General features: G+C 41.6%; 1 protein-coding gene across 1 annotated transcript in view; it reads right to left on the bottom strand.

The window, feature by feature from the left end:
• LOC126401381 (lissencephaly-1 homolog) overlaps positions 1–14,340 on the bottom strand; it is a 37,718-nt gene that overhangs the window by 15,386 nt on the left and 7,992 nt on the right. The window contains exon 3 of the mRNA XM_050062606.1: positions 4,201–4,285. Within this exon, the coding sequence (XP_049918563.1) occupies positions 4,201–4,285 (85 nt within the window). The remainder of the gene's footprint in view (positions 1–4,200; positions 4,286–14,340) is intronic.

The raw sequence follows: 14,340 nt of genomic DNA, 5'->3' as shown, positions 1-14,340 counted from the left end.
GGGAGAAAATTAGCGTTGCGCTCCAATTTCACAGCTAGCTCCTCAAGCCTCGGCTGGAAACAAAAGCAGACCTAGAGGTGTGGAGAGTTGCAGGCACCACCGATGCCTATATTTAACACGTCTTAATGATGAGAGGTGATTCCTCAGACTATCATGAGGTGTATAACAGGACAAAGACTCTAACCGAGACACTGCAGAGAAATGGAGGAGGAACAAAAACATAGAGAGAGAGCAGGGAACCCAGCCTGGACAAGACTGCCACCATCCAATCTGCCATCTGCCTGGACACTCTGCCATTACACCAACACAACACACACAACAACGGACACACACACATGAGAAGTGCCAGACTTCAATACAGCCTGCCAGTCTGTTGACAGTGGACAGTAACCATGCATGTGTTTGTATATAAATGCAGGTTATGTACATTTTCTTTTACAAGGCATAAAGAAACTAGAGCATGACCTTTAATTTACTAGTTGTACTATGAAAACCTGCTGATGCACATCAGCTCACAGAGCATTAACCTTACACTGCGACTAAAGTAGCCACAAAGGTCCAAGGTTAAGAACGTTCAATTCACTCTTAACAAAATCTAACCACATTTAACAGATGTTAAAAAAAAGCCTTCATAATAAATGCCTCATAATGTGATCTCAGTGCCAAAAGTCACTTGGTTGTTAGGCACGGTGCTGCAAGTTGTGTGTGTATGTGTGTGTGTGTGTGTGTGTGTGTGTGTGTGGGTGAGCGCTTATACCCAACAGGGTGCACCTATCCCTCCGTGCCATTCATCTATTATTCAGCCTGCTTCCACAGGGCTGCCACAGAGAAAACGTCTGGAAGAACGAATAAAGACACAGAGGAGAAGGTGGCAGGGTTTCACGTGAACACAAGGTGAAAGGAGATGTGCTACAGAGAGGCAGAGGAAAGAGTTTAAAGGCCCAGACACATCAAACCAACATGACAGAACTAGTAGCGCCCAAGACTGACTGTAGCATCACCTCAGGTCGCCTGTGTCTCGGCAAAAAAGTAGCACCTGAACACACCAAGACAAAGACTATAGCCAACCGCAAACAAGCACATATAGTCTGCACCTAACTCTCTGTACCAGCAGACGGCAGTAGACTGTATTTATAGTTTAAAAAAGGGGAAACCGGAAGACCAAAAGGACAGATTCAAGAAGCTAGTTAGCTAACTAGCACATAACAACACAAGCTAGCGCTAGCCAACAATAGCACAAAAAATTACAAACCATTTCTGCTGAAGAGCTTAAGGGCTAAAAACATTATCTTAAATAATATAAGTGTGTTTTGATCTCATGCCCTATTGACCTTATCCAATTGCTTGCTTTCTCACTTCTGTTTCTCTTCTTGTGCGCTAAATTCCACTGCTAATTAGAGTGATTTCATTCACTAACTGTCTCCACTGTTTCCGATGACCATTCTACATACTGAATCTGCCGGGAAAAAAGCCCAAAATTAGTACAATAGGTCCAGGACACACCACAAAAACAAGGGCAAAAGTTGCTCTTCAACGGCCCAAATTGTCCAAGAGCCAACTGTTGGCTTGGTATGTCAGGGCCGCTTTATGAAAAGGGTCGATGAGGCAGTGGTAACGTTACAAACAGGAGTACGAGTTAACAGTTTTCCAATGAGCACTGTAGCGCCTGGAACTCATGAGGCACAGAATCAAATTTTAGGAGCACAATTTGTTGAAATAGTTAACATTCCTGCCTCTATGGTTTGATTTTCCAGTGGTGCACATTTTCATTCACATTTTAAATTTTATGACATTAAACAACAAATATGAGGTATAAATTAGGGATGCACCGAAATAAAAATTTGTGGCCGAAGCCGAATAATATTAAGCGCTTGGCCGAATACCGAGTACCGAATACCGTTGTTTAGTTTTTCATTAGTATTTGCAGATGAACTGCCTCCAGATTAGTGTTGTCACGGTACCAAAATTGGGACCCACTGTACGATACCAATGAAAATATCATGGTTCTGAGTAGTATCACGATACCACAGCGAAAATGAGGCAGATGTGCCTTTTGTCATTTATAAAAAGATAAATCACTTTTCTATAATACATCAATGATATTTCAATGGAATAAATTACTTATTGACTTATTCATACTTCAAAAACAGCATCAATAAGTGATGAACATAGGGGGGATCAAAATAAAATAAATAAATAAAATAAGAATCAACCAGCCACCCTCCTCCACTGACAAGTCCCTTCATAAGTAAAGAACAGTCCCTAAAGTGCGGTGAGGTTTGTGGGCCGTCAACGGCTCGTTTCTCCTCTGACACATCACGTACGGTCTGTGTTCGGCTGGCTCGGATGTTCAGGTACTTTTGGGCAGTCATGACGCCAAGAAGAGGATATTATTGGAGCTGACTTGTCCGTCGCCCGGTAAGCCGATGGCCGCCGTAACTGACAGGAATGCATTACTGTCTGTGTCTGTGACCCCCGTTCAACCCACAACCGATGGGATTCGCCTTTCGTTTCTGCTGCTGGTTGAAGTCTGTAGGCTGCTCGCACAGCGTGCTGAATGATTTAAGCCTATTTTGCTCACTCAAAACTATTTTTAGTCGCAAATGCGAGCGCCATGACGGGCGGATCGCCACACTGCCGACATTTAACTCGGCCCGTCACGGCACACTGTTTGATTGCGTTATCAAAACACGCCGCTATTATTCGGCCTTGCTTTTAACTTATTCCACCGAATACCGAATGTGTGTTTTTTTTGCAATATTCGGCCGAATATATTCGGTTACCGAATATTCGGTGCATCCCTAGTATAAATACAGACTTCTATCTTTAAGGGTGATTTTTCTATATAGTTTCCCCCCATTTAAAGACAATAGGACAATAATAATGAACATACAAAGGCAATTTAAGGAGTTTTATAAGGCTACACAGTAAAATGCCCAGTCTCAATCCAACTGAGCATGTGTTTTAGATGCCGTTTAGGATCATATGAAAAGCTAAAAGCCCCCACAAAAAGCAAAAAGTAGACTTGGTGGAGACTTGGTTCACCAAGGTCTGCCAGTGTCTGCACATCACAGATTTCAGATAGCTCCTGACTGCAAAGCATTAATGGCAAATATTTTATATGACTTAGGAGTATTTACTTGAAGGGCTACAATCTCTACACCTTCTTTCTGATGTGAATGTGAACACCCTAAAGTCAAAGTTAACACACCTTAACTCATACTTAGTCCAAAACAACAATACTGTTTTCACTACTTAGCAAGTTCTACACTGTTTCTTTATTTGGTTTCCTGTATGGGTTGTGCACTGCTACAAAATGGTTTTACTACAGAAGTAAGGGACAAAAGAAAAGGACAGCTACAAAAGAACAAACAAAAACAAAGCCATTGTCCAGATACAGTGTCACGTGCTGTGTTTTGTGTACAATACACTCTGTGGGCACTTTATTAGGCACACCTGTACAATCTATTGCATTCAATATAACAGCTTTGCCATGACCTCTACCTTTACGAAGTTTATAATTTTCTGTTTTTTGACTTTGTCAGAAATGTAAAGAGTCAATTTTATGTTAATTATTGAGGTCATAATTCAAGATGGTGTCTTATTGGACTACATCATGAAGATGGATCGATATTTATAGGCGTTTTCCCAAATTCATTATGTACCGTGCAGAATTCATCAGACAAATATTGAGGTGTTTCTATAATTTGTTCTCCCTGTTTACATACATGAGGGGGTCCAGCTCTCAATATAATGCAGTACAGTACAACAACACAGCTATATATCATCTTAAAACTAAAACATATGATTGTATTGGGACGGGCATTGCAAATTACCTTCGGCTATAGGCCTAAATGCTGTGGTGTGTGCCATGGTTTCATGCTACATATTTGTCCCTTTAAAAATCAATACATAAATAACATAATTTAAGAATATAATGAGAAACCTACATACATCACAGTGCTATTGTAAATGCACTATTTACGAGTAATAAAAGCTTTTCTCAAGGTGAATTAGCAGCAGCATGTAGCAGAGACCCCCTAATCAGACAGACCACCATAATTGGGTGCAGGTGTTCCCGGTCACACTCGTGAACGTGTTGACTAAAATGAGAAATAAAGTGGAAATCAAGGCATATTGTTTGTGTAAATTGGTCTGATTGGCTGTGCGGATGTGTGTGTCCACCCTTAATCTACTCACATTATCTAATTCCGCCTCCTTCTTGAAAGTGGAATATGCTTCTTCATATCCATTGGAACGCAGATAATCGGCTATCGCTCGATTTCTGAAACAGACAAAGAGGACCCGTAATTAGTTCTCCTGATTAGCAGACAAGATAGTTGTTAAAGTGCCACCAGGAACGGCGTGAGTAATGGAGTTGTATTCAACACTGTAAAACAAAGACAGAAAATTAGTGTGTTCAGGAAACGTTTGAGACAAAGATGTAAATTTAACACGTTCAGATTGTGTTATCATGGTTCTAGCTATATAATAAAAATGCTTGGTATGCATAAACGCAGTCTAAAGCTATCTATAACAATACACACAGACAGTCTCCTGCTCTCTCATACAAACAGACATATACACACACACACACACAAACACACACCCCTCTCCTCCCATTTGACACAAATCGAGAACACATCTGTCTGGCTTTTATAATGAGCTCTTGTTGCTGTGGGCAAATAATGGGAAGGGATGACTCCCCATGGTGTAGATATGGGGGAAATGAGAGTCAGTGAACATCCCACCATCCCACACACACACACACACACACACACACACACACAGATCATGGAAAAGCTTCTGGATACTGTTCTACTCCAGTTCATCTACTTTTCATGCACAAGTTTGCAGACAGACACAAGGAGATATTCAAAGACACCACACCTTTAAAAAAGCCGACAAAAAGACTGTGGGGATGATAGGAGAGTGTGTTTCTCTCCTACTATTTCAAATATGTGAAGAGAGATGCCAAGATAGGCCAGACAATAGACTGGACAGCCAAACTGAAAGTGAGGAGAAAGGAGACTATCTTGACTCATCCTCTTTTTGTCTCCTGATTTTACATACTGACCACAGCCATATCACTGTGGTCAGTAAGTTATGGTTATCAAGTGATAACCTTAACTATCCTACATTCAAACAGAGCAGCCATAATACATACTCTACTAGTTGTACACTTGTTTTTGTATTACATGCCAGGCTTGGCACAACTTAAGAGAGACTAAAAAATGAGGTAAAAAGACACTGAATTCATGAATGTCTGATACAAATGTTATTTTACTCTATTTATACAATATTTCCTTGATTCCAGCCCTCCTGCGTTCACGAACAGCGAACCCCACCACTAATGCCAGAAGAAGCCAGACAAGCTGTCAGGCAGGCAAGCCTTTGAGGTGCCAATATGAAGGGGGTGGGGGGTACAATCTGTCAGCCCAGCCTGTGCCCCCTGTGCCCTCCCGGTCAGTGTTGAGCACTGAAACCCCCGTCTCCCTCTGCCCACCTGAATCCCCATGACAACAGGAGCAGGCCTTATTACAGCTCAAGGTTAGCAGGAGGTTATCTTCTCCTCTGACAGCCCGCCTGCCGCAAGTCTAGAAAACACAAGAGGGGAGGGCCGAGGTGTGCTCGCATGTCTGAGAAAGTGTACTGTATAAGCAGGCGAGGGAGGCTGCAGGTGAGACAAGCCGAGGCAAAGAGGAAGCTTTGATGTGGTGTGGGTGTGTATGAGCAGGTTTGCTTCAATCAAACCCAACGACGAGATGTCAAACAAGCCATAGAGTCTAATTCAGAGGATGGGGTATCACGATGAGGTTGGGAAGTTAAATCACTTTGCAGGGATTTGCTGAGTTACATGTAGCTCTATAGGGAATACAAGCAACTAGCACATGATTCTACTCCACATTAGACTCCTTTGATTCTAGTACATCTATAAGAAACAGATAGCTTCAGAGGTCGGCCTCCCACAGTTAATCTCATTTGCAGAAAGAAAACATATGGTATTGGAAAAAGTCACTCTGATGTAAGATTTTTGCCTCACTTTCTATTTTGCATGGTGTTGTGTGCAAACTCCATGGTGGATCAGTTTATTTGAGTAGCTTCAGGACATGAGGTGGTAATCATGAAACATATTTAGTATATTTCAAGTGTTTCTGCATGGTGCAAGAACAATAGCGCACATGCTATACCATTTGTACAAACAGCACAGCCACACGGCAAAGAAAGTGAATAAAATGGGGTCTAATATTTATACACAGCACCTCCTGTTTTTGTTTCTGAATGCATATTGTTTCAAACATTAAGCACTCAAAAGCGTAGCTAAGCAGCAGAGGACAATATTGTCAGAGTGGGTCTCTGTCAAAGAGCTGCAGTGCTGAAAGCAGACATGAACACACAGTGCTCACCGCTCCCCTGACCCCCACTACACCCTACATGTGGCAAAATAACAAAAACACACACAAACATGCAGTTTTCATATCCAGTCCCCAATGTCTGAGATGGAAACAGGGGAAAAGATGTATACCAATGTCGACAGAAGGAGAGCAAACCAGCTGGTTTCCATGGTTACTAGCGGCCCACAGCTACATAACGTGATGGGGAGATAGTGAGAAAGAGGGCAGGGCGAGTACGTGGACAGAAAGGACAGATAGATGAAGGAAAAAGAACAATAGAGAGCCTGACAGACCATCTGCAGCCGTTAACTTGGTCTGTTTCAATGAGATCAAAAGGCTGAAAACAGCTTCAATCGCTCACCAACTACTCAAAAACTACAACTGCAATGTCTTTTCAAAAGTGCAAGAAATGTTTCATTCAGTGAAGCCTATGTGAGTCTCACATGAGTTGTGTTGCGGTCAGTCAGGCCTCTGCTACAGAGCTGCTCTCTGACGTACAATAAACCGATAATGGAGTGAGAGGGAAATTGCAGCCTGTGACACAAAGTGAGACATGGGTGAGACGAAGGAGAGATGCATGACCTCATCCTTCTGAGAAGAGCAGTGAGTCAGCCATCCAGCATGTCTGCCAGTGACATCACTTCCTCCCAATTCCTGCTCCATGATCATTCTCTTTCACATTATGTTAAAGATGAACACTTACTAACCGAACCTCCACACTTTCCCTAATTTCACTACAATCTGTGTTAATGACAGAGACGTGACCAGTTTTAGTAACTAAAACATCTTAATGTGTTAAGCTGTTTGAAGTGTGCTGTGTAATACATCATCTCATGTAGCTCATAACAGATTACGCTGTACCTGGTGGTGACTGGGCCATTCCGTTTCAGTGGTCACTGGATTAACATTAACTCATGTTTGTGCTTTTGGTATGGCCAAAAGTACAGTTGAGCGATATCAGAGTAAGACCATGGCCACATGGCTGCTGCTGTGTTAACACTGAAAACAATGGAGGAGGTGACTGCTCGCTGTTTGAAAGCACAATATGAGGGATGCCACTAACAATTATGTCCTATCAGGGTTTGACATTAACCATGGTCAATGGCCCGTGGCCACAGAGTTACTCTGTGTCCATTAAATATCAGGTGTAGGTGGCCCCCTACGGCCAATAAATTTAGTCAGGTTTCTTGAGAATGAGATTGTGTGTCTCAATGAGAATACGTCTCTAAATAAAGGTTAAATAAATTGTTAAAAAAGCATACTGCAAGCCTTTTCCAACACAACATTACAGTTTCACCAACATCTTGATTCATTTAGGCCTGAAAACAGAGAATAGTACTAGTTGCTAGCTAGCCAGGGCTCCAGACTTACACCATCCCGTCGTGCTGGGGCGATAGAAAGTGTTTCTGGGATGAACAGAGATTTTCCCTGGGGATGACTTCAGGAAGGAAGGGATTTTCTTATGTATGTATAACTATTGCTTAGCAAATGACAAACTGAACCAAGCAACCACAACACAGCACATCTTCATGCTTTTCTCACTGGAAGGAGAGCTAGTTAGCTGTTAGCAGCTGCTGACAGCCAGTTACTGTGGTATGTTTGGCTAAAAAAGCTAGCCGAGCTACAGCTAACTGAGCTAAACACAGCAGAACTGAGAGTTTCTGTTTAGTAGAACAGGGGAAGCATTAAACTGTGAACTACAGTTTAATATGACAACACAACAAGTTTACAGTAAATACATTTACTGAAGTACATCGCCCGAGTACAGTTTGGAGGTAACATTAAAAGTACTCTGAGTCTGGAGTTACAGCCACTTTTCACTGAGATTAAAGTTACCAGAGACGGTTACTCCTATACTGAAGTACACTGCTGAGGTACTTGTACTTTGATAACAAAAACTGTATGTAGCTGCTTTACATCAACTAAATACAAAACAATAAGAAACAATAGTTAACTCAGGTAAAATCTTGATTATTTTAAAACCAATCTTGTTTATAGTGCATCTTTTAGTATGACTTTGTCTATAGGGCTACCAAAATATTAGTATTTCCTCAACATTTTCATGGCATTTTTATTCTGCCACAGACAACAACTACATATGACAAGGTTTAGAAACAATAGACTGAATTAAGAGACTATGGGGAAAAATACCATATGTTTTCAAAGATATCTCATTCTGTTAACACCTTTTCATTTACTGAAGTGTCACAGCTCCAGAAAGTTTCTGAAGGGTGTTGTAAGTTTACATTTGGGCCACCAAAAATGTACTGTGGCCACCAAATGTAGGGGGCTTGATGGTCCATGAGGCCAGTGCTTAAAAATATCAGCATCTATCTTTGCCAATGTATCTTTTTTTCCTTAGTCAATAACAAATGTCCATCAGATATTCACAAGAACAACAATGTTTTCTAAATGTCTGAAAGCTAACACTTTGATGCTATGGCTGAATTGTCTTGCCTACGTATAAATCTCAAACAATGCTCATACACTTAAATGGCCAATTAATTACTGATTTTATTGACTTACAAAGTGCGATATAATCATCCAGCAAAGACGCGATCAGCACTCTCTTGTCAAAGCATCATTTATGATACGTTTAATCATAGACATGTTGGGCTACCCATTCACTCTGCCTAAATCTTAAAGAAACACAGCCCTTTACATGTATACAGCACATACAGCACTCATCAGCTGCAGACGGACTCTAAATGCTCTAATAAATCTTATAGAGGAGAGAATTTTGCTTGCCTGGCCAGGCCAATGCCCTGTGCCATATATCTGTCTATGGGCGCCACCCTTAGTATTTCTAGATCACACGATGTATGGACCTGTTCAATCTTTCAAAACTGCTGATTAATGTTTAATAGGAAGGAGCTGAAGCCTACCCTCTGACATGTCCCTCGGCACATATGAAATTCACTTCCTATGGATTATTTCACAGGCATATATCACAGTCACAGCTTTTGTACCCTATGAGCGCATTGCCCACACCCTTAGACATGCACCATTGGAAAACATTACCACCTTCTGATGAGGGTGAAGGTTTTCTGGTGGCCTTGACTGTGCTCCAAAAGAGCTGGCAGAGGTTGTACCAGTGGTTGTTCTCTTCGATGATCACTAACAGCAGAGGAGGACCGGCCAGTGCTGCGTGGTGATGTAACCACTGTCTCTGCTAAGTTAATGAGCAATGCATGGCAGTACTGCTAGAGACAATGATTTGACAGCTTATTCCGTTTTTCATAATCTTCAAGTAAAGACTGTGCTAACTTGGCAAAGTGTGGGACATCCTTCCAGGACTAAACAGAGCTAGTTCTACCAGGAATGCAGCTTTACCTGGATATTTTCCAAGTTTTTTCATGTTCGGGTGTAAACAGCGTCAACACTCCCATGTCATTCTTGCAGTTCTCCCTTTTCAAGTATGAATGACAGTCCTGCAATTTACCCAGGGTAGGTGTTTGTTTGGAGATGGTGTAAATTCTAAAAACCTGTAAGGTGAGCATTTTGTCAAACTGGACAACTGAAAGAACCACAAGATGTCAGTGCTACCACTCAATGAAACAAAGGACGAGAAGAATCTGCAAACAGCAGGAGAAACACCAAGTACCCTACATCAGGTACATCCAGCTTCATCTCAAATGTCCAGCACTTTAATGTCACGGGTAAACAAACTTTAACCTTTACAGAAAATGAACCACTATCTCTGCTGGAAGGTTCAGCATGTGAAAGTAACAAGACACATTCAGCAAAGCAGAGGGTGTGTTAAGAGAAGAAGCAGGAAGGTGGACAGCATTAAAGGTTAAGCTTGTTCCTTCGTCTTAACAGCTGAGTACTGAACAACTTCTCAAGGGAGAAGCATTCCACAAAAATCATATGATGGGATTGCATAATTGCTCAGTTACAGTTGGACCTCCATGAAAACTGCAACCAATCTACTATTTCTCTTGCTTGACTGATGAGGAGGAGCCGGAGGCGTTGGTCACTGAGACATGAAGCACATCTCCTGAAGGTAATCACTACCTTGATTAACCAGACAGTAAATCTACCACATCATCTCAAGGAAAAAATAAAGAAAATTTGGCGTACCCATAAAAGCTTCTGCCCTTTACTACCCAACTTTCAATCACCTCCAAGCCTCTTAGAGGGGTGATTATCATAATGCTGTTAATTTCAATGTGAAACAGGTAGGTTGTGAGAGAAAGAAAGCAGTCTTCTTTCAGATAAGTTAAAAGCGCTGCAGTGAGGATCAACCCTTAAGCCAGAAGATGACTTCAAAGGGGAAACTCTTTCTCACTAGGATCCACAGAAGAGTAAACGTCCAATTCAGGACTGTCTTCTTACTGAATTCAGTCTCAGTACAACAGCAACTATTCCTTAGAATGAAGGTGCATGTGTGCTTAGTGCAGTATGGTTTCAGATCAAAAAGCAGCATGATCTACACAGCAAAATACACAAAGAAGTCACGCACTTTTCTATAATGGGCGTGTCGCATGCACACATTTTCTGTCACATGGTGATGATGGAGCTTTGTTGGCTGAGCTGAAGCCGAAGCTTTGAAGAGTTAAGTGTACTTTCTTAAATCCCATGACGGTGTGTATACTTCAAGCTTGGATAAACAAAGGATAACAAGGATGGGCAGACTACAAACGTGGGACTAGGCTTCCCATCACGCAAATATAAAAAACACAACCATTTACAACGTTCACAACAAAGATGTGGACGACTGTCATAATTCAGCATTCCTTCAATTCACAATGAATGAGGATGAACAAAACATAGTAAGATTCATTGTGACCAGGCAACCATTGAAACTCAAAGGTTTCTACATCCAGTAGACTGTTCCTCTTTCTAAAACCAAGTCCTTTTTATATGGGGGACAGTAAATGATTGATATGGGATGATGGGTCCAGAACACAGACACTGTTACCATGCCAATCCATCTGTGTGTCAGTCCCGAGGCCAAATCAGATCCGTATTGCTGAAAGACCTCCTGCAGATGCTCCCGGCCGTGTTCACTACACTGAGCACCAATGGGGAGGCTCGGGAACTGAACATGCAAGATTGAGTGTCTGTGTGTGCCAGCAACAAATGTCTGTGTGCAATCCCCCCTCAGGAGGGACCTGTCACACCCAAACACTGGAGTGCTTCCACAGATACATGACAGCTATTAGAAATACTGCATCTCTGGGCCCAAGTAGGGAATAACCGAAGCAATCAGTGCAGTTAATAAAAAAGTTACACGCTTTGGCTGTGACCCACAAATCTGGTCACTGACACTTAAAACTGACAGTGCTGTGGCAATTTCAAAAAGGTATGCACAAATAAAGTTGGCCAACTAATTTATAAAGATACCAAATCAATCTACTTTATCTTTATCTTGCACAGCTATATTTCAAATCTTGACACTATCCTATTATTTTTGTTGACAAGTGTAAAGTTGGACAGAGGATGATGCTTATTTACACATATATGAAGACAGGGATATATAACGAGAGTCCATATAAACAGAATGCCCAAATAAGGAGGACACACACAATACCTGTTAGTCTCTGAGTTTAATGCCAGTGAATAAAACAGACATCCTTTGCCAGTGTAAACTCCTCATGTCATGCTTTGACTGTACTATACTATGCAGCAGTCTTTCATTGTTTATGTCACCTTTATGTCTTCTGAACGGCAGAGGTCTTTGGCATTTAATCTGTTATGTCACCACATTCACAGCCAGGGGACGATGGAAAAAGGACAAAAAAAAAATCACATGAACCATCTTGTAACCAAAGATATGGAGAAGGCTGAGGGGATTTTCTTTGTTAAGCAAAGAGAGTTCAAAAGCAAAGGCCCATCTGCACATGGGTGCCTCCAGGTCTTTCAGGGGAGCAGATAGTGTGTGTTCTGCGTCTATTTTTATGACACGCCAGCGGGGACGAGTCCCCTGACCCTGGTAAGAAACACAAGTGCGCTTTTCATTGGCTATGCTCATAAAAATAGAGTTGTTGTGAGGATGCTACGCAATCACAGCATCTGACTGCCGTGTTGGCAAAAAAGCACCAGTTTAGGGGACAAAGATGATTTCTCTTTTTAGATTATGTTGTTCCACACCAGTAATAAAAGTGTTATATGTTTCTGGCTCCTGTAAGAGAGCAGCTCAGTATCTACTGGGAAGACAAAGTCAACAAGATAGAGGGATAAACTGCATAAAACAAAATTAAATGTCCAAAACATTTGTTCTGATGTCACACACACTAAAGTTAGTGCAGGTCTGACAGTTTCCCTCTACTTACTTATATTGCACATTTCAAAATCATCCACTGGGTTTTCAAGCTCTCTTCTCACAATGGGACTGCCAGTTAGGAAATAAGATCTTAGGGGTACTTTATCGCCGACAAGCTCAATGAGAGTACCAACTGAGCCAAGCGACATCTCCAACAGGAAGAATGCAACAGATGCTTGAATGTGGCTCAAGTGGTGCGATGGTCCCACACCAGTTTCCTGTAAGCTATGGGGCCAGGGACTTGTGCAACAGAGAAGAAAAGAGGGGTAAAGGGGGGTCCCTGGCAGCTTCCTCTGAATAGCAAATAGCATGAAAGATTAGCATTCCAATAGATCTCTCCATACCAACAGACCCCTCCCACAGCGCTAATCTAAAAACACAGAAACATAGTTAGGAATGTTAAGAGCCTTGTCATGTGATGCATTTTTCAATGACAGTGCAATACAGGTCAGAGGTGACAATAAACAGGGTCATCGTCTCATTTCAAGTCAGAAACATAAACCTCTATTATATCCTTTTTAAAATATGCCTTTTTCACTTACTTCTTAAGTAAAAGGGAATTCTTAAGGACTAGAGCTCAGCAAGATCATCTCATCTCCTTCTCATGACCTTGTATCTTACATCGAGCTGCCTTAACTTTTTATCCCCCGCCTCAGGGGTTAATTACCAAGCCCACAGACTCAGCAGGGCCATGTTACAGTTCCCTCATTATCACAGTCTCTTACTTTTCCCACTTGCTCAATATATACCACACAGCACATGTGCAGATATGTCTTTGTCTGCATGCCACTTCAGTGCCTATGGAATCACTGAGAGCACTGACGGTGTGTACAGAGCAAGTGCTTGAAGCCTATTACAACACTTTGGGTCCCTGTTTTTTCCCTGGCATGTATTTTAGGGCAAAGGTGGTACTCTAAGCTTCTCCTAAAGGTCACATAGGGCAAATTGTGAATACTAAACATCATCAGGGGTAGATATGGTAGATGGAGGATCAATACATTTGTGCTGCAAGACCTCAAGGGAGCTCAGGAACCTTAAACCAGGCATTGATTCTTCCTACAGGGGTACCAAGGAGAAAAAATAACAAAAACGTCCCCATTTAAACAGATTCTAGTAATCAATACACATCCTTGCCTGAAAGCAATGAAAAGGATAATTAAAACAGGATTTAAGAAAAAATCAGTGGTTTGGGAGTAAGAGTCTCTTTTTGCTTGAGCCCTGGTGACTCATGTCACTGGGCAGCTTCAAGAAACATCTGATTCAGGTTGACACTCACATTTGACTAGATGAGCATCAGAATAGCACGGGCTGCCACAACATGTCAACAAAAATGTCAGCAACCAAAAGATGACGAGAATAAGAAGAGATCTAATGGCTCAAACATGTTGAGGTGCCCCTAACATTCTAATAAAGTGTGGTTACAACAAAAAATGTTACTCTTGGGGTGCCCAGTTCACCTCAAAATTTATGGTTTCAACCACAAACTGTAATAGCCCTAGTTCACGTCTGGCAGAGGACGTTTGTAGCATGTTGTTCAACAACTCTCTTGCCTCATCTCTCCAATGTCAACTCTATAATAAAAGATAATAAATTCCTAAACAAAAGAAACATGATTCTTGGTTGTAGTTTAACTTTAAATTGTTTGAGCCCACATTTTTTGCCTTAAATGAAAATAAA

The sequence above is a fragment of the Epinephelus moara genome, chromosome 2, assembly GCF_006386435.1.
Source record: "Epinephelus moara isolate mb chromosome 2, YSFRI_EMoa_1.0, whole genome shotgun sequence".
NCBI lineage: Eukaryota > Metazoa > Chordata > Actinopteri > Perciformes > Serranidae > Epinephelus > Epinephelus moara.
This window is presented reverse-complemented; position numbering and strand designations above follow the sequence as displayed.